At 40.4% G+C, this 22676-nt stretch overlaps 3 protein-coding genes across 3 annotated transcripts; 1 reads left to right on the top strand and 2 right to left on the bottom strand.

Annotated features, from left to right (window-relative positions):
• Window positions 1-1276: 1276 nt before the first annotated feature.
• On the bottom strand, window positions 1277-4856 carry LOC122045148 (peroxisomal membrane protein 13-like). The gene is made up of 5 exons (XM_042605248.1): window positions 4699-4856; window positions 2494-2721; window positions 2125-2414; window positions 1921-2013; window positions 1277-1832 (listed from the first exon to the last, which is right to left on the bottom strand). Exons 1-5 carry the CDS (start codon window positions 4721-4723, stop codon window positions 1623-1625), a joined length of 846 nt encoding a protein of 281 aa, XP_042461182.1. The 5' UTR covers window positions 4724-4856; the 3' UTR covers window positions 1277-1622.
• A 260-nt stretch (window positions 4857-5116) lies between these two features.
• On the top strand, window positions 5117-6713 carry LOC122045149 (F-box protein At5g46170-like). The gene has a single exon (XM_042605249.1). It carries the CDS (start codon window positions 5454-5456, stop codon window positions 6585-6587), a length of 1134 nt encoding a protein of 377 aa, XP_042461183.1. The 5' UTR covers window positions 5117-5453; the 3' UTR covers window positions 6588-6713.
• A 12274-nt stretch (window positions 6714-18987) lies between these two features.
• LOC122045150 (phospholipase A1-Igamma1, chloroplastic-like) lies at window positions 18988-20987 on the bottom strand. The gene has a single exon (XM_042605250.1). It carries the CDS (start codon window positions 20848-20850, stop codon window positions 19183-19185), a length of 1668 nt encoding a protein of 555 aa, XP_042461184.1. The 5' UTR covers window positions 20851-20987; the 3' UTR covers window positions 18988-19182.
• Window positions 20988-22676: the final 1689 nt, after the last annotated feature.

The raw sequence follows: 22676 nt of genomic DNA on the forward strand, positions 1-22676 counted from the left end.
AGATCGCTGATCCAATTGAAGAAATCAGAAAAGTTTTTAAGTTGAGATCAAGACAGTTGAACTGTTTATTATTATTACTCATGCATTAGATATATTATTACTGTGCTAATATTTGTTTTGCAAGATTTTTGTCTAACACTGTTTTGCAGGTTCGGCTTGATCGGTCGACCGAATCAGATGAGCTGTTGACCGAACAAGGCTAACTCAGAGTAGATATTAGTTCAGACCAAAATAGAGCAAGGTTCGATCAAAGCTTGATCGGTCGATCGAATCAGAGGACCAGTCGATTGAACCCTGATGACTCAGCACAGTTCAGATCGAGCAGAAGCAAAGAAGGAAGAGCGACTGATCGGTTGACCGAACCAGGGGATCGGTTGATCGAACAATCATCACTTAATGGCGCATTAATTTCAGATCTCGGCGAACAGGGAGGGATCTTTGTTAAGTCGACCCAACAAGGGGATCGGTTGACCGAACACTTAATTGTCATTAAATGCCGAAGATTGAATCAGCATTAGATCTCAGCAAGATTGAAGGGAGCTAGTTCGGTTGACCGAACTAAAGGATCGATCGACCGAACGTCGACGATTCTTATAAAAGTGAACTCGAGGTCGGATAACGAAATTTGATTGGTTCGAAGTTCATCTTTGTGCAAACTACTGCCCGTGTTACAACTACTCTTCACATGCAAGCTACTGCTCGAAGAAGTGCCGACAAACTGAATACTCATTCTTAAGTCGGTATAATTTTTCTAGTTTGTAATTGTACTTATTTATTACAAAGATAATAAGTTGTTATTATCTTACTCATTTGTACACACTCCTTCTTTCCGAAGTTTTCGGAAAGAAGAATTTTAATGGATTGTCCATCGGTGTGATCAAGGATCGCGGACCTTGAAGTAAGAGTCGATCTGGGCTTCGAATCAAGTAACCAAATTATGTTTTCTATTTTCCACTTCATGCCTTTAATTTTAACAAGTAAAATAGTTATTTTTGAAAATACGATATTCATCCCCTCTATCGCACTCTTTCGATCGTTCAAATAGTTCGATTATGAATTGCATTCTTAAGTTTAATGAATGTATATCCTTGTGTATTCTGTGAAGCCTGTTACTCCCATCAATTAGACTTTTATGGATGTAACGTAAAGGATTATACTTTTTACTAGAAATATTCTAATAATTTGTTACAATTGTCATGTAATATTTTTCTTTTACATAAGTCACACATGTGATATCCACTTTATCTCAAAAATAAAGCACGTATGACAACAGATAAGAGATTAAAGCTCAATAGGAATAAATATTCTAAAAACCAACCTTTAAGTGGGCATAAATTATACTAGAGTTTGTTCAGAGATATCTCAGAAACATCGCAATAACTTCAGGCATTTTCACTGAACCAGGACTCCTCACATTGCAAATGCACAAACCATATTATGTCTATTTTTTTCCTTTCTGTTTTAGAAACACAAGTAATCAAAGCATAATCGTAAACAATACGCACGTCTAGTGCAAGCAACATGAGGAATCAGATGGTTCCCAGCAAAATGCACAAGTGATGGAGTGATGACGGCAAGTTTAACGATCCTCACTTCTGACCTAAAACAATTCCGCATTCACTTTAGGAAGATCCCTTCATATCGTCAGCCCAAACGCTATCCCATGAACCGCTGCTACCTTTAGGACCCTCGGCGAAATGCTGCCCGGCGGCAGCTGGAAACTCACCAGGCGGTCCCAGTTGCTGCTGTTTTCTAGGCTTTGTGCGGATGCCCAGTATCCTCAATACAAATCTTGCGAGCTCACCGTATAGCATTCCGGAACGATCGAAAAGCTACAGATGTTAGGTAATAGGTTATTTCAATAACGTTGTGACATCCTCGAATAATAAAGACTGAGCTAAGTTTGGCTACAAGTCTAACCTGAAGAAGAGCGGTCATGAACAAGTGGAAGGCCTGAGTATTCTGATCGATTAGTATAGAAATTCGACCGAAGAAATTCACAACGCCATGCATCTGCAAACCATAATGGAAGTACAGTAAGCTGCACATCTCATCTTGTTTCATCAATCAGCAGTAAGAAGAAGACAAATCGAGAATCCTTCGATTCAAATAAAGGTATCTTACCACACGAAGAAAGGACATCCAAAAGCCTGGAGGAGACGATGGAGGACCATATGGATTGTTTGGGTCTTGGTTACCATAAGGTCCTCCCATTCCCATACCATAACCGCCCATCGGTCCACCAAAGCCACTATTGTACATGCCACCTCCATACATTCCTGAATTTCCATACAGCCCCCCATACCCTGATTGCATATTGTTTCCATAAAGACCACCATATGATCCTCCAAGGCCCCCATATGAACCATACATGCCAGAACCATAGCTTGAATTGTACATGTTTGATCCGTAGCCTGCTTAAGAAATGGGAGTTTCAGTACCTAGTTAACGATATAGATGATAACAACTCAGAAAAGGTCCCAACACAGTTACCTCCGTAACTAGTGCCAATGTTTTGCCATGGTCTCGGAGGCACAGGTCTTGTAAGAGTATTGTTAATAGTAGTTGCACTCCTGTCAACAACTGGAACAACTTCACCTGGTTTTGCAGTTCCAGATGCTTCGACAACATCGCTGGTACTGCCTGCAGATGGGGGCTTGAACGGTGCAGAACCTGATGAACCTGCTGCCACTCTTTCCCATGGTTTTGGAGGTGCAGGACCTGCAGCCATCCAAAACTTAAATTTTAATTTGCAACTCTTCATGTTTGTGGATCACCATATTAAGTGACATAGTACTAAAATTATTTTTATTTTGTACAGAATATGAAGGTATATCTGATCGTTAGTTTTTTTATTCATTCTATCAAGCTGAATAGTTAATTGAGTCAATGCACCTAATAAGTTTAGAGCGTTAATTGAACTAGCGTCTGTAAGTATCCAATATTCATAAATCACAAAGGATGAAGTCCTCAAGTTTGTGGAAACAAGTTGAAAGGAAAAAAAATCATGTCTGAATTAAAGATGACTGAGATAATATAAGACTCTTGAGAACCGCAAATATTGATCATGCTTGGAAATATATAATGTCTGAATTATAGGATTCAACTGTCTATGGAAACTCCACTTGAAAAGAGTACTGTCATCAACACATAACACATGAATCTCAAATAAGAATATATAATGTGGCAATCAGTGATAAGGGTTTTCAAGGGTTGAAATACTAACAAACTAGGATTTCTTAAAACAGAAGTCTGAACTAGGAGAAAATCATAATAGGAAAAGGCAATCATATCCAAATAATAACTACAAAAGAGCATGCCAAACAAAAACTATCAAAAACATAGAGAAAATATGAAAAAATCACTGCCCCTGAGTAATTGACAAATCAAAAACACATAAAATATGAGAAAAAACTGAAGTTAACCAATGTTGGTGTTAGCAAATTAAATGACACATAGTTCGGCCAAGCTATCAAAGTTGGGAACAGGCCAACTAAGAGTAAAGATGTTAGAAAAAAAATCATAAACCATATGTTCTTAGGCAACCCAATAGAGAGATATGCATCTCAAAGAACGGATGCCAAAGATGGGAAGCTGAAAGAATTGAATAACAAATATCCATTAACATGCACCAAAATAGACAAACTGAAGTGATACAGACAAGTGCTAGATCATATAAGTTGCTAACTTAGAACCCAACATTTCAATGAGTATTGCTTGAACATCTTATTTGCACGAAATGTTAAAAATGTCTACTAAAAGCAAAGGAAATAAAAAAACATAGACTTTCTCAAAGCAATCTAAAGTTGCATATCATAGAGATGGTTGCAGTAATATAAATTGTCATAACTACTATTGCGTAATCAACTTGGAAGGAATTAATGAAAATTTGTTTTCATTGAGTCATTGTTTAAGATAGAATGAACTGTCATAACTATCAGTGCATAATCAATATAAAAGGGATACTAAAGAAAATTTGTTTAAAGTTGGTTTGTTACTCTTCCAGTATAATTGTCACTAAAAAATTAATTGGAATGATGTTGATTTTTTTTTAAAAAAATATTTAAATTACTTTTTAGGTCATGATAGGTTGGGTGTTATCTATTTTTAGGTTATGATTTAATAAATTATTTTCATCATCTAAGGGTTATATATTACTTCTTCTTTAAAAAAAAATTTCAATTTGTTACTTTGATGCTTTCATGAGTCATATTTTAATTATAACAACTTTTATATTTTAGGTATTCCAGCTCCAAGTGTTTTAAATGAAAAACTACAAAATAAAAAAAAAGTTAAATAGCATAATTTTCAACTTCTAGAATTGCCAGTTATTCGTTAACTTAACTAGCAGGTTACGAGTTCAAGAAATGATTAGTCGAAGTATGTGTGCACTAAAATGTTCCTAAGGCAATATATGATCCAGCAGTCTATTTCCTCTCCTTCCTTCTTCCCAACTCCCTAGAAATATAAGAAAATTGACACCGGAAGCCATCTTTATTTAAACTGCCTAATTCCATCTTGTTAATAAGGAAAATTTCCAACCTAGCAAAAATAACTCAGCAATGAAATCGGGAATAAAAACAAAAGCAATTCCCAGAAAACAAAAAGAAAACTATAGGAAACCCTAAAAAAACAGATGAATTACACGGAACCACAGATGCGCGTCAAAACGAAAAAGGGAGTCAAAGATTCACTAACCTGCGGGTCCTGAATTGGATGCCATGGCGTTGGCGAGGGCAATTTACAGGAAGCGCGCTCACCGCTCCTCCTCAGCTCGCCCCCTTTTCTCGTTTCCTCTTATCGCTCGAGCCTCGAGGAAACCGACGAGAAATCGCCGACCGGTTTCCAACAACGGCCCGACGGTATGCGGATCCGGATGCTGACCCGTAACCCATCCGGCCTGGCTTGAGGTCAAATGAGCCCGGCCCACTTTGCTTCTCCGTTGCCAACCGAAGTTGACAAAGTCAACGGTCAGCCCGCGTGACCGTTTAGAAGTCAACCCTCGCCAGTCAACTGGAACTTAATCGGCAAAGATAATTACGCGGATTGGCTCTTAATAAATATAATTATCTGATCTCACTCGTTAATTAATTTGTTTGCGTTTGCATCACAGAAATACTTTCAGAGCACGAAAAGGAATTGAATTTTTCTTCCACTCGTTTTTAATTTTAATTTATTTTTTGGGGAGAAAAATGATCGATTAAATCCATAAAAAAAATAATTAATAAATGATATTAGATTAGGTTTGTGGATCTCTCTCCTCTAATTCTTTATTTTTTTTTTCTATTTATATTCTTCTTCGCAATCTAATGGGAGAGTGTCCTTTCTCGGCTTTCCCCTTCTTCGTTCATTAGGGTTTGGATTCTTCGTCAATCGGCCGATCGATCGGACTGCGGAATTGTGGGTGGGTGTCGAGGATTTTCGAGCGCTGTTTTGTTCTTCATTTGGATCTGATGTCGCACGGCTTTTCGGTGGCGGTGGCGGATCTCGACGGCTTGCGGTCGGTCGGCCAGGACTCGGCGGCGGGGGAGGAGGGGGTCGATCGGTTTGACGTCTTGCCGGACGCGTTGCTTCTCGTCATCTTCAACCGGGTCGGCGACGTTAGGGCCCTCGGTCGGCTCTGCGCTGTGTCGCGCCGCTTCCGCGACCTCGTTGCCCATGTGGACGACGTTGTCGTCCGCGTCGACTGCGTCGTCTCCGACGAGCCCTCCCCCTCCGATGGCGCTGGTGCCGGGTTCGGTAAGCCTCGCGGCGTCTTCTCTAAGCTCACCCATCTCTTCCTGGGTTCGCTCGTCAAGCCCTTCCAAGCTCTCGGTCAGATCCTCTCTCCTCCCCCCTCGTGTACCTGCGCAGATGCTGCCTACGGGAAACCTTCCTCATCCGAGGTCCCTCACCATTCCCCGTCTGAAGTCTTGAAGAACTTTGAGGAAATCCGACGCCTCCGCATAGAGCTCCCGGACGGCGAACTCGGGGCCAACGAAGGCGTTCTGCTGAAGTGGAGGGCCAACTTTGGCTCCACCCTCGAGAATTGCGTCATCCTCGGCGCGGCCTCCGTGGAATCCTCATCCAACCCTGGCCAAACTCCCAGCTTTAATGGCGCATCTACTGGTGGAGACGTCTGCGGTGGCATCCCGGACGCTTTCTACACGGACGGGAGCTTGAAGCGCAGGGTGGTGTGGACTATCAGCTCACTGATCGCTGCTTCCGCCCGCCATTATCTTCTCTACCCAATTGCAGTGGACCACGGGTCTTTACAGAGCTTACATCTTACAGACGCAGATGGGCAAGGAGTGCTGTCTATGGACCAGCGGCAGATACAGGAACTCCGAGCGAAGCCATTGATTGCTTCAGGGGGCTCTCAGCGGACCTTGTTGCCGGCGCTAAGCATGCGGCTATGGTACGCTCACCGGCTGGAGTTGCCTTGTGGGATGGTACTGAACGGTGCGACATTGTTGGCTATCAGACCCAGCAACACCGAGGAGGCTGGTGGTTGTTGGGCTGCAGAGGCTTTTGAGGAGCCATACAGGACGGCCACAAAGTTGTTGATGAAGACGAAGACTTACTGTCTTGAAATGAATTCTTTCTGATCCTTGTAAACGACTGCAGAATCTAATCTTTAAAGGTACAAGGAACTGAACTCACATAAGAAATGGATCACTACAAGTTGTATTTCTTGCATCTTTCTTCAATGGATTGTGCTCTCTCTTAACACATGGATCAGTAGAATGATTTTCTTTTCCATACACAAATCATTGCTTGCAAAATCCTAGCTTTGTTAATTTGTTGCTATCCTGATTCATTAAAGATCTGTCTATTGATTGAGAATGCTCAAAACTACAAGCTGTCTTTGTTCATGTGTTTTGTTCCTCGTTAATGAACGTAGAGACCTTAACACAAATATCAAGGTTGCTTCATTCCTTTATGGTTGGTGGCTAAGATTTGATTCATTCTTTGAGAACAATAAAATAAATTGATAATCTTCTTCCAAGAAATGGTAGATGAATACGACATATGAATTAAAATAAACAAAATAGTTAGAAGGACCACCATGATAAAAGTGGGACACCAACCCAATTGGGAAAACCCTTACCAACTATTTTAGTTGTTTCCTTCAACTCAAATTTGAGTCATGAAAAGATTGCCTTCCATGCAAAGTGACCTTTTAGGTAGAAGAGCCATACAACTCATTTCCATGTGCTATCTAAATGACCTTAAGTATTATTAAGTGGTTGATATTGAGTTGTGAAATATAAATAAATACTTGAGCCACAATGCTTGTTATCTCTGTATCTATTATTCACCTTAACTTTGGTTATGCTACATGTCTTGAAAACCTTTTTTTTCAAATAAAAAAAACAACAATTATGTTGTTGCTTAAGATGCATCTTTCAAATTTACAATTACATGTGGTTGACAGAGTAAAAAACCAAATGATTCTTTAGCAACCAAAAGCTAACCACTTAGGTTGAATACTTCCAATTATCCAGAATCATTGTCTTTTGCCATGTTGTAATGTCCCTTTCATGATGATAATGTTTCAGTGAAACAAATCCACAAATAACAAATCAACTTACTACATCATTGATTAGTTAGACTCTAATTTGGGGCAAATTAAATTTTGATTTTTTTGTAACAAAAACACTACTTTCGGACAGATTATCTGTAGAATTATCACAATTTTGAATTCTATTGTTTGTAGCACTATCCAACTACTTTTTGTTGCGATCGATACTATCAGATGATATGTTTGGGCGATGTAGTAGGAAAGAAATACTCCTCATTGACCTGGTGTTAGATCCTTGGTCATTTGACCACCTTTGTTGAAGGTGATTGATATGAGTTTTTGACTTAATTTGATCTTGTTTTGGTCAACCATAAGATTTTTCTTAGGCCAACTCAAGAATTCAAAAAATTGCATTTGATTAGCTTTTTATTGTAAAATAAGAATATAATGCATCTATATAGGGACCATAATAAAATATTTTAGATAAAATATAATGTACTTTTTAGAGTAATTGCTTAAACACTTTATTACTTTTATTTTATTTTATTTTATTTTTCAAAATAAAATGGTCCACTTAAAAGGTTGGAAGATGAATTGCTCACTTGAATGTAAATTAAATGAAACTCATCACATTCACATTGTCATCAAACTATCTCTTCAACCTTATCTTAAATGCAATTTTTTTTATTTTTTGTCTTTCTAAAACATGAGCACGGATCCTTAGTCCGTAAATTGCGGACAAGAAGATGATCTATTTTGTTTAGACCCTTGATTTAGATGGATCCCATTTACTTAAAAGTAGGGTTCATCCAAATCAAGGGTCCTTCTGATCCCTATTGCTAAAACATAAATTTTCTCTTCTAATTTTTGTTTTTCAAAAAAACCAAAAAAAAATATATGATGAGAAATAGATATTAATCAGGGAGGGGCAGACTACTCTAATAATATTGAAAAATTAGGAGGGAAAGTCTTTTTAGTATTGTTTAATATTAATGATGATTAAAATAAAGAATATCTTTTTAGTATTTTTTTCTAAAAATAAGGATAAAAGTTGTAGTTGAAAATTAAAACAAAACTAAAAGCATCTAAAATAATACATTGAATTAATCCATTAAAATGAATTCGTACATTTATGGTTAATATGTAATCTGTGTTAAGGGAAAATAAAACAATAATAGAAAGTCATGAAATAAACAAGGGGATCATAATATTTCTTTAATCATTGATAACATAAATAGTCTAAGCTATTAACATAATTACATAACGGCTGAGTTGACATGTCCAGTTGGTATAATTGATTTCTAAGATTTTAATGTTCATTTAATAATATGTTGGCTAGGATTGATTGGATAATTGATAAAAAAAAATGAGTTAGTGAGAAATTTAAGTAAATTAAGGTTGATTAGATATATGACAGTGAAATAAAAAGTTTTGATAGATTAAGGCTGACTTAGGTAAGTGAGAAGTTCTGACAGGTCAAGACTGATCTAGGTAACTGAGAACTCTTGACACGTCAAAGCTGACTTAGGTAAGGAAAAAGTCTAGGCAAGTCAAGGTTGACTAGATGTCTGATAAAAATAAGTCCATGTAGATCAAGGTTAACGGGATATTTAGCAAGAGAAAATGTCAAGCATGTTAAGGGTGATCAAATACTTATTAAAGAAAAATGCTAAGGAAGTGAACCTTATATAATGATAAGTCTTAGAAAATTGAACTCCAAGCGAATGTGACTAAATATTGCTAAACATTGTGTACTTTATCATTTTTATCTATTATGCTAAATTTAATATTGCAACTTGCAAGAAAGTTTTAGAGGATCAAGCTGATATGACACTAAGCAGAAGAATAAGACCAAATAGATTAGCTGGATCGGATGTTTGGTGAGTAAATATAGTAAGACTTAGAAAGACCTTTTGTTCAGGAAGATAATAAGGGTGTGCCTCAGTTGAGACAACCTTAGACATTGGTTCGACTGAATAGATCAATAGAGGTTCTAAATCGAGATCAAATGGTCTTAATTGTGAGTCTGATTTATTTAAAATTATCTACTTCTAATTATGTTATATAGGATTACCATCATGTCTATTGTGCTAGCTTTTTTTTTTTATAGAAAAATAAATATTTTGGTTGACCGAAGTCTTCAGTCGATCAAACATGGTGGTTCGGTCAATTGATCCAAGTATATAAGCACATATCAAATCCGTATCCAAGTAAAAAAGGAAATAAAAGTTAAGTCAACTGATCAGGAGGATTAGTCGATCACACATATATGAAAGGAGTAGATCGGATGTGATCGAATCAAATAGCTAAGGAAATTCTGAGTCTAGTTGCCTGAACAGACATTTAGTCAACCAGATAAGTGGATTGCACGAGAATGATGATCGGATCGGAGCAAACGATAAAAGATCAAAGTTCAGTCACTTGATATAAGAGGTTCAGTTGATTGGAGGGTTCAGTCGACTGATGGATTTTCAGTTAACCAGATGAAGACTATAAAGAAGCATTGAGATTTGAGACTCAGAAGTTAAATTCAATCAAGTCTTTCAAACTCCTCGTTCTGCTTTGTGATCAAGGTTTGTTCGTTCGTGCTTCATTAACTACCAATAACCTATGCTGAGTTTCAATCTATTCTAGTTGTTAACATTTATTAGTGCATATTTCACTTATAATACAAAATAGTTTTGTATCAGTCTTTATATCATTGTACAAGCCTTAATTTCTCGCCTTAATTTCTCCACCTCTGAGAGATTCTCGGAAGGTGAAGATTAGTGTATAGCCTAATCGAAAGTGATCCAAGGTGCAGATTGAATATGAGTAGGAAGGAAAGCTAGACGTATAATATCCTACAAATTAATATACCCTCTCTAGAAAACAAGACCCTACAAATTAATATCAGAGTAGGACGTTCTTCACTGCATTAATCGCCTGAGATGCAAGCTAGACGTATAATTTTTTAATCTTCTTTTCTTTTATTTGTTTAACAAAAAAGGTGCAGATTGAATATGGAGTAGGAAGGAAAGCTCGGCCGATGCATCTACTAGCCACCACTGTATACAAGAGAATAATTCGAGTTTTATAGGCCGTTGATGAAAACTTCATCCTAATGGGCAACTTTGACAGGAGGCGGGATCCTCTGACTAGAGGATATTCCCTTAACGTACATTGATAGGGAGACAGGTCATTACGTGCATTGATGAGGATATTCCTGTCGATCGGACGGATTACATTATATCTCAAGAATACAGTGCACGTCACAAAAATGTCATGACGGTCCGATCGACGAGGGGATATGGGGACACGGGAATCTTGGGACAGAGGATCTGATTTCCATGTATGTGAGATCAGATCCTCTGTCCCAAGATTCCTGTGTCCGCATGTCCCCTCGCCGATCGGACGGATTAGATTATATCTCAAGAATGCAGTGCACATCACAAAAATATCATGACGGTCCGATCGGCGAGGGGACATGGGGACACGGGAATCTTGGGACAGATGATCTGATTTCCATGTAGGTGAGATCAGATTCTCTGTCCCAAGATTCCCATGTCCCCTAGCCGATCGGACGGATTAGATTACATCTCAAGAATGCAGTGCATATCACAAAAATATCATGACGGTCCGAAATCTTAAAAAATCTTCAAATATACATTTAGAGCCAAAACTAAAAGAAAGATATTCTATGGAAATAAATTTAGCTAATGATTTTCTTAATTTATTATTCGAATATAAAATAAACCAGAATAAGTACTACTGCTAGTTGAAGAAAATCTTGATAATTGTGTTTGAGAACGGTTGAGTCCATATTCCATCGAGTTCTTCGTTTCTACATGTCGTTTCAATAACCCATAGTCGTCATCGGCTTGGAATTTGTAGGAAGCATTGCAGTGCTTACATTTTGCACGCATTTCTCCTGACGGAAGAGTGACAATTTCAAGATATTTAGTGAAAATAGAAGACTTTAGAGGAGGAATTCCCTAAATTTTAGAAGTAATTGCATCGGTACTTCCTTGTGCTTTGGGTGTTGGATTCGGAAGGTGCTCGATCTCATCATGGTGGATTGAATGTTGTGGTTCTCCTCCCGCGAATTCACAATTTCCTTTCCCTTCCAAACTTGAGATGATGCACCTCCGCGACTTCCTTCTATTGTAATTGAAAATTAGAAATGAAAGTACATAGAAATGAAGACAAAAATGTATAGAGAATACGGAATTGAGATTAAGAGTAGAGAAGATGTGTGTAAATTATAGTCATTGATAAAAAACAGTCAAATGATTCTAACCGTTGAAAAAAATATCCAAACCCCCCTCCCCTCCCCCCACCTTCCTCAATGGCTAGGAACCGTCGGTTCGAACGAGGGGAAAAAATATGTTGAATCAGCTGGCCAAATCGGCGGTTTACCGGTGGTCCGTCGGTTTTGACCTTAATGAACTGGAAACCAGTTCGGCAACTTGCTGGGCTGGTTCCAGTTCAGCCCGGTGAACCAGGTCAACGAGCAACCGGCCCGTTGACCCGGTTACAGGCCCGAGCTAGACCCGGGCCAGGGTCGGGTCTACCTACACGTCTCTCTTTTTTCTTCTCTCACAAGATACGACATTCCTTTTTCTCCAGAAAACTACACAATCAAGGGTTCTCATTGTTAAATTTCAAAAGTATGTTTTTAATAAAATTTTTTGAATCAACCGAGTCGATAGTATCCACTGCATCACTTGGTATCAAATTCTTATATTCGTGTGTGAATCAATGGAGTCAATCGTATCCACTGTGTCAAGAATATAGTTTCTATGAAGTTTACAAGTGTCTATAAAAGTCTTGCAAAAAAGTCTATAGAAAGAATTTTTTTCACAACTATGTGAGACTATAAAAGTCAATAAAAATCTATCAACTCTACAAAAGTCTATTATTAAAAAAAAAGTCAATGAAAGTCATTCAATCTCTTGATTGAATACACCCTCTAACAAATGCAGGAATTAAACGAATTCAATTTCAATAGAACAAAGGAAATCAACCAACATGTTTCAAACAACCGAACTAATTGGAAGCTACAACTATTGATGATTGAGTCTCCCTTGATCCCAATTTAGGCTTACGAATCAAACTAGAGAATCCCCAAGCTCATGGTGAGAATGGCTTCGAAGAGGAAGGTCAGCAGATAGCTGATCGATGGTGCTCTCCAGGGATGAAAGTGATGATGATCTTGTGCGTACCTCATGGTAGTTTTGATGTAATTAACCAAATCAAATTAGGTCCTGTTGCATTTTGAAATCCCTATGTCTAAGTGTGCAGAAATTTAAAAGCACAGGAAGTCGAACGAAAGACGCAGCTAGCGAGAAGGACGGTACGGGAGAGAGTCGACGGGCTTGGTGCGTCCGAGGGAAGAGGTGCTATGGAAGAGTACGCTGGCGAATGAGAAGGAGGCATGCGGCGTTTCCGAGAGATGAGAAGATGGAGCGAAAGGTTACTCGAGAAGACCGGAAAATGAGTTCGGGTGAGTTCTATTCAGGATAGTCGAAATCACCCAAGCGAACGGAACCGAAACAAGAGCTCGAACCGAAAAGTCAATAGGTTGTTAACTCATGGTCCGGGCGCCTGGACCAGGTCCAGGCCCCCGGACCAGAAAGATTATCCAAACACGTACTATAAATACAACCTCGGCCTGTCGCGATCCGATGCAACGGGGATAAAGTTTTATCCCCTTCTAAGCACTTGGAACCTTTCCAAGTGCCTCGATCAGTGCTATAAATACAACCTAATCCCATAAGCTAAAAACAACATTTGTAATCAATTCCATTTGATTTTAGCTTTGTAATTGTGAGCTTTGATTGCTTTGAAGTAGACTTTAGTGAGCTTTAGTTTCTTTGGATTAGCAATCCGCTGATTGCAAACCAAGTAACTCTTTTTGTGCCTCTTTCTTTTAATTAGCTTCTTAATTCTTTTATGTAAGTATTAATTTTAATCAAGCTGTAAAGTTTGAGAAAGATTTATTTTTATTGTGCAGGCTACTCACCCTCTTCTAACTGGCTGACAAAGGACCAACAGATCTGATCAACATGGAAGAAATGGACTTATAGAGAGGAAGGGAATCCCCTTCTTCTTCACAAGCTCCATTGATGATGGAGATCCCTGATTGGCTATGGCGGTGGAAGATAGATAGAGAAGGAAATCCCCTTTACTCTCGTGAAGTGTCGGTGAAGATGAATGATGGTCGGATTGAAGAAGGGAAACCCCTTGACTCCCGTCCAATGGTTGGCAGTGAGGAAGATGGCATCGGTGAGGATGAATGACGTGGGATCGCCAGAGCTTCTAATGGAGATGAAGATGGATGAGGAATGACAATCCCCTTCACCTCAGTAAATGAAGGTGGAACTGCAGTTGTTGGCGATGAATAATCCCTTGACTCCTCTTCAAAATGATAGATTCATCTTTTGAATCAAAGCCGATGATCTATCAACAGTCCAAAATTCTTCAGATCTGGATCAACAACTAGAATTAGTTTAAATTTGAATCAAAGGTACCCATCTTGGTCTATCATGATGATATATTTTTCATTGAATTGGATGGTCAGGATTATAATGGACAGCCCATATTTTTTAGAATCTTAGATGAAGAACTGAGATTGCTCCAGATTGATTCACCACCTCTGTCGCTCTGTCGCCAACAACAAAAGCCCCATCGACCTCGTCGACTCGCCCACCACACCGGGAGCAGCGACACACGGACGATGTGTGTATTATAGTAATTTTAATCAAAGTAATTTTAACTGATATTAGATTAACTTTAATTAACATTGCAATAATTTTAACTGATGCTAAGACTACTCTAATAATATTGAAAAATTAACATAGAAAGTCTTTTAAGTATTATTTAATGTTAATGATGATTAATTTTATAAAAGATAAAATCTGTCATCCTCATCACTGCCCTATAACATTAAAAGAAAGTAATTAGAAAATTAAAATTAGTGTGATGAAAATATTAATGATGATTAAGTCCCACGGTATGGTGGGCTGATAAGGGAAATCATACTTTCTGAAAAGCAACCGGAGTTTAAAATCCATGCAATGCATGAATGTGATGTTTGAATAAGGGATTCCATGTTGGTAAGTTATTAGGGCATTCATAGTCTTAAACCTCTTAAAGAAGTTTATGCTCTATCACATCATTGTCACATCAAAAGTAAAAAAATCTTAGTTCATTTAAAAATCATTCTCTATTATCATAAAACCTAACTCTTTTAAAAACTCCACTTTTTTTAAAATTCTTTCTCTATCCTCTCTTCACTATTTTTTTTTATAAATATGGTCCCAAAATTTTGAAACAGGTTTATAAAAAAAATTATAAACCCCACCTATATAGTGGGGAAGGGTTTATATTGAGAAATTTATAGCATAAATTGCATGCTATAAACCTCCTACTGCAGATGCTCTTAGGACATCCGCAATCGTAAACTTCTTAAAAAGGTTTATGCTCTGTCACATCATTGTCACATCAAAAGTTAAAAACCTTCTTTTACAAATCACTCTCTATTATCATAAAACATCTCTGTTGTGCCCAAAGGATGTCCACATATCTCCACAATGACATGATATTGTCCACTTTGGGCCTAAGCCCTCATGGTTTTGCTCTTGGACTTTCTCCAAAAGGCCTCATGCCAATGGAGATATCTTGCATCCTTTTTAACCCCATGATCTTTACCAAATATTTCTAATGTGGGACTTTGATTGAACCCCAACAATCCTACCCTCAAACGAAGGACCACAATTACTCTCATGGTCCGGGCCTCCCCGCGAGCATCCGGTCATCTTGACCTGCTCTGGGCCTCCCCGCAAGCATTCGCGCCCGGTCACCTTGACCTACTCCGGGGCTACCTGTGAGCATCCGGCCACCCTGACCTACTCTAGGTCTCCCCGCAAGTACTCGGTCACCCTGACCTACTTGCCCCTTGTAAGTATTCGTTCACCTTGACCTGCTCCGGACCTCCCCGCCAGCATCCGCGCTCGGTCACCTTGACCTACTCCGGGCCTACCTGCGAGCATCCGGCCACCCTGACTTACTCGCCTCACCGCAAGTACTTGGTCACCCTGACCGCGAGTATCTGGTCACCCCGACCTGCTTCGGGCCTCCCTGCGAGCATCTGGTCACCCTGACCTGCTTGCTTCCGCACAAGTATCCAATTACCCTGACCTACTCCGGGCCCACCCTCAATTTCGTTCAAGGCCGTCCCACATGACATCTGGTTCGTACCATAACTCTGATACCATTTGTTGTGCCCAAAGAATGTCCACATATCTCCACAATGACATGATATTGTTCACTTTGGGCCTAGGCCCTCATGACTTTGCTCTTGGACTCTCCCCAAAAGGCCTCATGCCAATGGAGATATCTTGCATCCTTTTTAACCCTATGATCTTTACCAAATATTTTCAATATGAGACTTTGATTGAACCCCAACACAGTGACATCACAAAGTTGACAACACCCTAAGTAAGGGCATGGATTGGGGGTGGCAGCCGAAGACCGAGGTTGCCAAGGACCCGGAGGGCAGGGTTCGTGGCCATGTGAAGCACTGAACCTGCAGAAGGAGATGATTTACTGTAATGGGAAGCAACAAAGGCAGTGGGAGTATGAGGCACATCAATTTGTGTTGAGAGTCGGACATCAAAATTGAGTAATTTCTCATACAACTCATCAAACGAGATGGAGGTGTCACGAGTCTGAATAGCATAAGAGAGTTCTTTGTAATTGTTGTCAAAGGCTATTGACAACCTTGAGAGTGAGGTCTTCATTGTCGACAATGACATTCATGAGGGCAATATAGGATAATGCCGGATGTAGTTGTGTGCTAAAATATGTTTTAGAAAATATGTGTAGTGGAAATAAAAATATAATAATTCCTAATTATTACATCACACACACCACATATACGTAAGGATACAACACGGCAAAACATGATCATAAAATAAAATTTTCTAAAATAACTTTTATTTTAGGTATATCTAACGGATGATGTAAATTGGAAAGAACATCAACTAATAAACCTAATGGAGTTTGTCTCTACTCGTATCCATGCTGAGTTGTCGTTGAGACAATTTCACAAAGTCACAAGTCGTTCATTTTTTATCGGTACTAGCCAAGCGTGAAGACAAAACAATCCGAGAGAATTCCCACGGCATTATTTGATGGGCGCGGTGTGGCACCAAAATCGTCGACACTGAATTTGTTGGCATTGAAATCGTCAGCACCAAATTCATCAGCACTAAATTCTTTAGCACTGAATTTGATGGTTAGAGATGGATGGTGGTAACTCTTGGGCGACAAGAGCTTTGGCGGCGACTAGAGAGAGGGAGAAGAGGATGAAAAGAAATTCTAATTAAATTAGAGTTTTCTTTTAAAGAATAAAATTACTCATCTCCTTCTCATAGAAGGGTATTTATATACTGAATTTGTTGGCATTGAAATCGTCAGCACCAAAATTGTCGACACCAAATTCATCAGCACCAAATTCTTTAGCACCGAATTTGGTGGTTAGAGATGGATGGTGGTAACTCTTGGGCGACAAGAGCTTGGGCGACGACTAGAGAGAGAGAGAGAAGAGGATGAAAAGAAACTCTAATTAAATTAGAGTTTTCTTTTAAAGAATAAAATTACTCATCTCCTTCTCATAGAAGGGTATTTATATACTTCTACATGACTTGGGGAACAAGTCATTTCCCAAATTCAATAAGCAAAGTCAACCCGAACAATTCCCATTAAGATTAAGTTTGGTTCAAAACCAAACCATTTGATTCATAATTAAACCAAACCCTTTTAATTTATTATTAGACTAATTTGTTTCATAACTAAATCAATCTCCTTTTAGTTTATTATCAAACCATAATGAATTAATATCTCTTACAATAGTCATGGCTTGTTCGCGCTTCCGTTCCGATAAATATCTTTTCATATTTATCCTCTCCGTTTAGTCCAACTAAACTCTATCTCTCTCTCGATTTGAGAATCCAATTCTCAAACTCGTTTTAAGTCTCTAAGATAAACTTGTAGTGTGTGTCACCTTATATGTTCCCGATTATGTTGGTCGTCCATAATTAACCATTAATTATGGATCGATCATGAGTGACACTAGTAATACATCATGATCTTCAATTAACTAAAAAATCATAGTTGATTTCAGAATCACTTCTAAACTCTTTAGTAGCTATAGTGAATCGTACCAAGTTCCTTTCATTCATCTTATATCCACTTAGTTCAAGACATGGTTTATGTGTTAGTCTCCACTAGGTTGACTACGTCACACCTAGTCCAAGAAATACTTCCTCATCCTATGGATTTAAATTACTCGTACATATGTCCAAGAGTACAATACTCTTAATATGTGATGCTTTGGCCAAATACTTTAAGTAATAATTCTGACAAGTAGCCGTAAGGTATACATCTCCTGAGTGACGAATTCAAGAATTCTAGCATGGAGGGACAATTTTTACGTAGAACAAAGGGCGGTATCCTATATCTCCACCGGTGGAACCTCATAATACTAGGGGTTTCGGGGGCGACCGCCGATGCCGCCCCCCTCTGGATCCGCCCCTGATCTCCTTGCAAGAAGAGGTGAATCCTCTCTGGGCTATTCAAACACTTTCGGGTACTTTGACTTATACCCAATTATCTCGGGTTCATACCTCTACGGAGATGTTTGCTTAAGATGTCAAAGTATAACTCTCAATAGCCAAGGTGACTTGAATACCTTAAGTCAAAGAAAACATACACTCGAGCTGTAATGAGATCTTCATTGACATATCTATATATGTAAAGAACTATATGAAGTCTGATCATTCCAATAAATTAGTTACCATAACTAATATCCATATTTAACTCTCAACATCTCAATGTCTTCTGCCAATAAGAAACAACTGTTTGGGTAGATCTCACCAAATCGATGATGTCTGAACTCATCAATTCATCAACTAGGGATTATTTTAATACATTTATAATTACATATATATAGATACTTACAAGTTATGATCCAATTTTAAATTATCTGATACTATAAATTATATTACGGATATTTAATAAATAAATTTTAAAAAAAATTATACATCAAAATATACACTCAGTTAGTGGAGGTACAGTGAAGGAGGCCACTGGCGTGATTATTATTTTGAGAATGAGTGTGAGACAACTATTTAGGTAGACTTTGGATTAATCTCACAAAATTGATGATACATAAATTCATCAATTCATCAACTATGGATTATTTTAAAATATATATATACTTACCGGTTATGATCCAATTTTAAATTATCTGATATTATAAATTATATTACATATGTTTAGTAAATAAATTTAAAAATAATTATACATCAAAATGTACACTCAGTTATTAAGTCAAGGAGGCCACTGGCGTGATTATTGTTTTGAGGATCCAGGAGTGTCTAATCATTGATAAAATAAATAATCTATTTATAAACTAATTACATAACTTAAACAAAACACTAACTTTTCAATTCTATCTTATTAACTCCACATCTATTAATCAGTACTAATTTCAACATTATCCCACTAAATCAACTACATACATATCTTCCATTGAAGGACAACTCTCTACTAATACTAATTATAATCACTATCATAATTAATTAGCAACCCACTAATTATCACCTAATTAATGGTTAATTATTAATTTTGAATCATTCTTCAACAGAGTGAATGTACAGACAACTTCTCCCCAATTCTTCCGCCAGGGCATCCGCTACCTCTCTGTAAGGCGAGGGGATGTCCTCCGCCTCCCTCTCCGGCTTCACCCACCGGCCGAAGGAGTTGCGCACCATGCCCTTGTTCGCCGCCTGACTCCAGTTCGGCGGAATCCGGAGCTCCTCCCGCAGCATCCCGCTCCCCTTGTTCACCAGCGCCACGTCGCGACGGGCTTCCCTTCTGAACCCCCTCTCTCGGCTCACGAACCCGTCTACCAAGTGGAGGTACGTCTCCAGGTGGTGGAATCCGGCGACGTCGACGCCATGTTTCAGGAACGGCGACGATTTCACGTCCAGCCCCAGCTCAATCCCGACGTGCTCGTACACCCACTCCATCTTCTTCTCCACCACCCCTTCTAACGTCTTCAGACGCTCGTTGAACAAGATCCCCGGCAACCGCCGCACCAGGTCCTTCCCCAGATCCACCCCGACGTGCTCGTACACCCACTCCATCTTCTTCCCCACCCCTTCTAACGTCTTCAGACGCTCGTTGAACAGGATCCCCGGCAACCGCGGCACCAAGTCCTGCTTCACTACAGCCCGCAGCACCTTCACTTGCTTCTCCCTCAGCCGCTCCCCGAACGCCGCGTTCCCTACCTGTGGCCCCGCGAAGGAGATCACGCTCACGGGGACGTCCTCGGGCAGCGCCGACGCGGCCTCGTACGCGTTGAGCAGCGCCAGAGCGCCGCCGAGGCTGTGGCCGGTGATGGTCAGCGTCACGCGCTCGCCCTGTTCAAGGTAAAGGTTCACCAAGCGGCGGAGCTCCGCCATGACCTGCTCCGACGCGCTCGTCTTGTTGTAGCGCGTCCGCTCGCTCTTGGAGGTGTAGACGTCGAGGAAGCCTCGCTCCACCTTGGCGTCGCCGTGGCCGTCGCCGAGAGGGCGGAGAGTCGCCTGGATGTCCTCGAACCACTCGGTGGGCGCTTTGGTGCCGCGCCAGGCGACAACTATGTCGCGGCAGCCGATGCGGCGGGACTCGGCGTCGTCGCTCACCGCGACGAAGCCCATCCAGTTGGAGTCAGTGCTCCAGGCGTCGGCGTGTAGGGAGTGCTCGAGCCACCGGGGGAGCTCGATCTGAGACATAGCGTAGACGTACTTTGTGACGGTGTAGCCAGTGCGCGCGAGGCCGACCTTGGCGAGGAGGCGGTCGCGGCCATAGAGGCAGCTGCCGCAGAACTCGGAGAAGGGGTTGAAGTCGAATCCGTCGTAGGTGACCTGGGCGAGCTCGCCGTACTTGATGATCTCTCGGCGGAGCCAGGGGTGGAGCGGGTGGAGGAGGCCGCTCCAGTCGCCGCGGCCGTGGATCTCCTGGAACAGAGAGGATATGTCTTCTTTGGGGGAGAAGGCCGGCGTGTGGGGCCGGATAGCCGCCGGGGTTGGCAGATCGCCGGCGGCGGTGCCAGCGCCGTGCGTGCTCCCGACGTGGAGATGGAGGAGGTTGGAGAGGGTGGTAGGGACATGTAACGAAGCGCTTAACCGGCGCTCCTGGTGCTGCGGCGTCTCAACGGCGGATGCCCTGGGGATGGCCTGGGCTAGAGAGGAGTGCATGGTGTCGGACAAAGGCGGAGAATAATGGCCAGGGGAGGAGGAAGACGGCAACGCCATCAACTCCGTCTGCAAGTTATGATGAAGAAACAGGGGAAACTGGAAGATTCAGAGAGCAGAATTCGGACAAATCTTCAACTGAATTGAATAAACTGAGACGAGAAAGAAGATTGAACTGAATGGATATAAATAGAGACAGAGAGAGACGATCTGAGGAATGGAGAAGACTTGATCAAGTCAAGGTTGGACTTTGGAGCTCGATTCCAGCACAGCATTGGATTTTGGAGCTTGCTGCCTGGAAAAGATTAAATTTTGAAGTAGTCTCAATTTTAGAACGAGTGGTAGAATCAGGTAAAAGGAGTCATTGTCGCAGGAGCAAGTTGTTGAAACTTACAATTGTAGAAGTCAAACTTTTCGACCAATTGGGGGTCGGACCGTACCGTACCTAACTTCATCTCCATATGATTATTTTTTTAAAAAAAATTATGTGATTATTTCATAATTTATTTTTTTATTTACATAATTTATAATTAATCAGTCAAGGTAATATTAAATTTATGATCATCAATCTATCTTCGCAGAATTTTTTCATCAGCCGTTAAAATAAATAAGAAAGTACTCACGACGAATAATTTAGAAGCTCAATATTTTTTACTTGTGCATCTTATTTAAAGGAAAATTTTTATAAATACATGTAGCTATGAATCAAACCAAGAATATACCTAAGTGATAACTAGATATCATTCCACTATACCATAAAATTTGACTATTGAACAATAAGACATAAGGGGTTGATTTGTTACAATTGAACATATTATTTTAAGTGATCCTGTCCAAAAACGGGAAGGTAGAAAACTGGAGATGTAGTGGCTTCGCTAACCGTCTGAAAATCACCCTCTGTTCTACGTACAAAACAAGTAACGTCAGTGTCAGGTCAGGGAAGGGATCTCAGGCGTTGGTCCTCCGATGCTCAAGTCAGTCATCGAAATGTGGAAGAAAGTGGAGCAACTGTAGAACTATGCCCAAACAGTAGATAACATGTACATCTGTCGGTGATGGACTCTTTTTTATATAGAGTCTTAGTGGGCGATGTGTACGCTTCTCGAGACATGGGCAATATATCCTATGAAAGAACTTGTTAGGAAAGTATCTCTGACAATATACCTTAACAAGGCATGCATATCCCTGAAGAGACAGTAGAAGATTTCATTGTCTGATTTACCTGTCGACCATGCCTTGTGTAGGTGACACTACCTCCCAAAATGATATAGAGAGATACTACAGTGGTCTCGTTGCTTGGTCGAGTGGGGTAGGCACTCGGTCGGGACTCCGCTCTGTCCGCAGCTAGGTCCCGTTGCTTGGCCGAGCGAGGTAACCGCTCGACTGAGAGCCCTCCGCTCTATCGACTTCAGTTGCTATTCCGTGCGATGACTATGCATCATATTCCTTTCCCCGTTTGGACAAGCTATCCAGTCTCCCTCGACATCTTGCTGTCCTGTATCGAGCGTCGGCTGTCTTACGCATCATCCCGAGCTAGACTAGAGGTCGGCTCCAGTCTAGCTCGGACCTGTTTCTTGTCGGTCAGGGTCTGACTGTCCGACCAATCATTGCAATTGCCCTCCGTTTGGTCCTTTGACATCCGTGCGTTGACCACCTTAACTTTGACCTCTACCCTAGCAATTGATCCCGTACCAGGTAGGCCTCCTCCCATCACTACATTAAGAAAAGTTTAGGTAGGATGCACCCCGTTCGCCTTTGAGATTAGTGTTCGCTATTGTGGCGTCGGCACGACCGACCGTCTCTATACGATCATAGACCAGTCGATCCTCAACCTTGACAGGACGGGTTACACCCTGTCCATCACATGCTCGCTCGGAAGCTACGAT

Source organism: Zingiber officinale, chromosome 2B (assembly GCF_018446385.1).
Source record: "Zingiber officinale cultivar Zhangliang chromosome 2B, Zo_v1.1, whole genome shotgun sequence".
Taxonomy (NCBI): domain Eukaryota; kingdom Viridiplantae; phylum Streptophyta; class Magnoliopsida; order Zingiberales; family Zingiberaceae; genus Zingiber; species Zingiber officinale.

Coding starts and splice junctions, on each gene's coding strand:
- LOC122045148 (XM_042605248.1), bottom strand. CDS start 4,723: ATGGCATCCAATTCAGGACCCGCAG. Junction 2,722..4,698: donor ATCCAATTCAGGACCCGCAG/GTTAGTGAATCT, acceptor GGATGGCTGCAG/GTCCTGCACCTCCAAAACCA. Junction 2,415..2,493: donor CATTGGCACTAGTTACGGAG/GTAACTGTGTTG, acceptor TTTCTTAAGCAG/GCTACGGATCAAACATGTAC.
- LOC122045149 (XM_042605249.1), top strand. CDS start 5,454: ATGTCGCACGGCTTTTCGGTGGCGGTGGCGGATCTCGACGGCTTGCGG.
- LOC122045150 (XM_042605250.1), bottom strand. CDS start 20,850: ATGGCGTTGCCGTCTTCCTCCTCCCCTGGCCATTATTCTCCGCCTTTG.